The sequence below is a fragment of the Myzus persicae genome, unplaced genomic scaffold, assembly GCF_001856785.1.
Source record: "Myzus persicae strain clone G006 unplaced genomic scaffold, MPER_G0061.0, whole genome shotgun sequence".
Classification (NCBI taxonomy): domain Eukaryota; kingdom Metazoa; phylum Arthropoda; class Insecta; order Hemiptera; family Aphididae; genus Myzus; species Myzus persicae.
Window position 1 is genome coordinate 797,850 of NW_019101569.1, and position 3,973 is coordinate 801,822.

The following is a 3,973-nucleotide window of genomic DNA, read 5'->3' on the forward strand; positions in this document are numbered from 1 at the left end:
GGAAGAACAGTACATTCATCGGAGTGATCGAAGCGGAGCGCTTAGAATCTAAAAAGGTACAATTGTGTTCTAGGTATTTGATAAAAATGAACCACATATTACTAATGAGGCTCATATTTTACAACTATGTTAATACATGCAGATTTCCGGACCCACTTTATTACTTTTTTCCTATTTAAATAATTTAATATTATGAATAATTCCGGAAATTTTTAGAGGTTACACCTCAAGCGTATCAATCCGTCAAAATGTATGAATATAATATATATTTTATGATAAATAACTATTATTCAAGACTTAAGTTTAAAACTGATAAAATACTCTATCAAAAATGATATTAATAAATGTACTAGTTCTGATTGGGTTTTTATATTTGTCAAAATCTCAAAACCTTTTTATGCCCAACTTGTCGTTGGTAAATTAATAATCTGCTTTATTTATTAAACAAATTTCATATTTTCTTTGGCTAAATTATATTTTACATAATTTATTTGTTATTTTTCTACTTAATTTATAAATACATAACTTTTACTTTAGGGAGAATATCGTACAGTATTTAATCGAGTACATCCCTGTGAATTGACAAAAAACCAAACATTTCAATTTAATGGTTATTTCAGTAAAAAATCTGCAAATGTAACTGAATTGAAAGGGAATATAACATTATGGAAATCTCTTGATGATAGTTATACAGTAAGTATTTTATTTATGATGTATGGTTGCATTATTTATTGAAAAATTTGTATGCACTTTGTAATATATTATACTCATATAACTCTGTTTATAAGACAAAGAAACTGTAATTTAAGTTTATGAACCTATATTTCTATAAGTATTTCTTTTTTCATATATCATATTATTTCCTTGAAAATGTTAATACCTAATTAATCTTTAGCATTCATAAGCGTTTAAACAAAAAAATAGATATTGAGATTTTACTGATATTTCAATATGGTTTTCATCAGTGTGAAGAGGATTACTGGGAAGATTTTAATTTTATTTGTGCTTCAGAGTTGAGCCTGTCTTAACTTATAGCTGTATGCCGTAGGTATATACAAATAGGCATAAATAGAGATTATACTTTTATAAATGGTTGATTTATTTGTATGCTAAATTTAGACTGTTATCGAATAAGTTATAAAAAGATTTCCTCCTAGAGTTAAGGAGGATTATATTGCTATTTATATTGCTTGCTCAGGTTTGGCGAAGTTCTACGATAAAATTTAGGACGAAGCTAGAGTTTGAGGATTTTGGTATATTATGTCTATTAAAGGTGATAGGTCGTTTCATGTCAAAAGTCAAATGTGAGGAATTCTCGTGATATATCTTTATCTTCCATTTTGTGTACCAGGTTGACATTAGGTCTAAATGTTTTTGTGAGCTATAACCAGCAGTTATTGAATCTTTATGTGAGGAGTAAAAAATTTTGACGTCGGCGAAATTCTCGATAGAAGTGTAAGAGTTCGTAAGCTTTTCTGTTCACTGCATGAGTATAGATTGAACAGAATAGAAGCTAATATTTTACTCGTTAGAGGACACTCTCCTCGATTGTGGCCAAGGATTTTTATAAATAAAGAGAAAACATTTATTTTTTACTAGAATATACATCGTCATAACTTTTACCTTAATAAATATATTATTTTTTTTTAGCTAGAAGTAAACATTGCGTCTTGGAGCTTAACCGGTGGTTGGAAACCAAATTCATATGTTTACATAACAAAAAATGCATGCAGCAAAATGAAATTTGTCCTAGGGAATACATGGGTTTCGTTAATGAAAGCTTTTAACTTCCCAAATGATAGCTGTCCTATGCCAGCGGTAGAGTATACAATTGATTAATTAATAAATTAATTAATTCTATGGTAATTATATTTCAATACAGTATGGCCAATTTTAAAACCTACGAAAGAATATTAATAAAAATACTTCACATACTATTTTAATAATAATTACAAAAATCAATAATGTCACTCTGGTTGGTATACTCTGTCATTGTTTTGTTACTGTAATGGTGTGTTAAATTTGAATTTAATGATAATAATTTCCGACGAAAAATGATTCTAAGAAAAAACGGACTATGTTTGTGTTTTAAAAACATATAAATTCCAATTTTATGTACACATGTGCGCATTACCACACAATTATTATGAACAGACACTGTATAAATGTTATTTTAAATTTTTACAGGGCACATACATTTCCTCCGGGCTTGACGTGAAGAAATTAGAAGATCACAATTTTCCTAAAGTATATTTTTATGGAAAATATAAAATTGTATATATGATAAAAAATGTAGAAAATAAAATGGTTGGCTGCATTGCATTCGAAATGAATCTTATACGGCCGTGGGAAAAACCAATTTGATTACATTATACAAAATTCTAATATATATCATTAGTTAACAACTAATTTGGTCACATTATACAAAATACTCATAATATAATTAATTTTGTAATTACTTATTGTTTGCGCCGACTGTAACTATAAAAATATTTTTTAATCTCAAATCCTAATAATCCGGCTCTGTTCAAGGGGCCTTATTAGAAGGGGGTCGACCTGGCTAGGCCGCCACTGGGCACATATGCCCTAGCTAGATCTCCCCTCTAATCTTTATTATTGTCCGTTTGCATGTTTATTTTATATTAACTTTGGATCGTTAATTATTATCATCATATATCACATAAGTAGGTATACAACCTTGTTGTATATTTGCATTTTTAATGCATGGCCAGCACAAACTATTATTATGATTATCGTTGTCCTTAAGCAGCTATCATTTTGTATTATTCTATAAAGTGAATTATTTTCTCTCGTCGAGATCGAGGCATGAAATCATTTTTATATGTATTTATTCGTCGTGCACTAACATTTCTATGTGAAGTATTAGCTTTAATATTATTATTAAGAGTGCACAATTGTCGGTGAATTTTATGAATACAAATAATTCAAACCATTTTTAGATAAATTGCCATACGAATATTGAAACGCACCACGTGTAGTAACGTATTACGAAATCACTCAAATGCAATGTGTGCGTTTGCTGTCTCATTAATCTGAGATTTGTCCATGCATCCATTCCTTGTGTTGTGATTCTTATTTCTTAAACAGCTATACTCTTAATTTGGACGTTGTGTATTTATTCAAATAGGTAAAGTAATTCTATAGGTAAGACCGCCAACCCCATAGTGGGTTATGTGGGAGTCCGTCACGATAAAAATGAATGTTTGTCTGCATGTCTCCTAAACATTCCTTAACGAATGAACCAATTTGAATGACAATTTTGTGTGTGTGATTCAGTGGTTTATTGGATGATTTAGATTCACAATTAGAGATAAATATACATAGACGCCCAATAAGGCTTGAACAGGCAACCTGTACTTGGTGTATATGAAAATATTAGTATGTAATTTTAATGTATTGTCATTTATAGAGCGTACATTTTTAAACATGCTCGAATCAACTCTCCACTTTACTAATACACTTATTCAAATTCAGATTCAACGTTCCGATATTTTAGAGTATTATTGGGTATTTTTATTAAATTTGTATCTATGTATCATAGAGTATTTAAATACTATATATTATATAATGTAATAATATGCTGCAAGAGTATTTTTGATTTTTGATTATTAGAGAATATAAAGATACCGGTTGGTATAGTTACTACACTCTATTCAGAATGAGATTGTACCTCGGGCGACCAGTTTTCCTCTGCAATGGTCAGACGCTTCCACCGCCTAGTCAAACAACGGTTCGGAATTCCGATCGTGTATGTTTGGCAAAATGGTCGTTAATGCTGAGAATGCGGAAGTACTAAATTGTTTAAGCTCGTTAATATACGATTGAATGAAGTGTTCATTTCAGCTGTCGGTACTATACTAATGCAACTCTCCAATTGACTTAAGTTGTTGAGACCAACGCTGCTGAAAGAAGCCACGCCCATGCGCAGAAGTCGACCGCCGAAGTATGATCT

General features: G+C 30.2%; 1 protein-coding gene across 1 annotated transcript; it reads left to right on the plus strand.

Annotated features, from left to right (window-relative positions):
• The first annotated feature begins 331 nt into the window (after positions 1–331).
• On the plus strand, positions 332–2,687 carry LOC111029687. The gene is made up of 4 exons (XM_022308804.1): positions 332–415; positions 538–693; positions 1,651–1,818; positions 2,188–2,687. The coding sequence occupies exons 1-4, from the start codon at positions 332–334 to the stop codon at positions 2,362–2,364; spliced, it is 585 nt and encodes a 194-aa protein (XP_022164496.1). The 3' UTR covers positions 2,365–2,687.
• Positions 2,688–3,973: the final 1,286 nt, after the last annotated feature.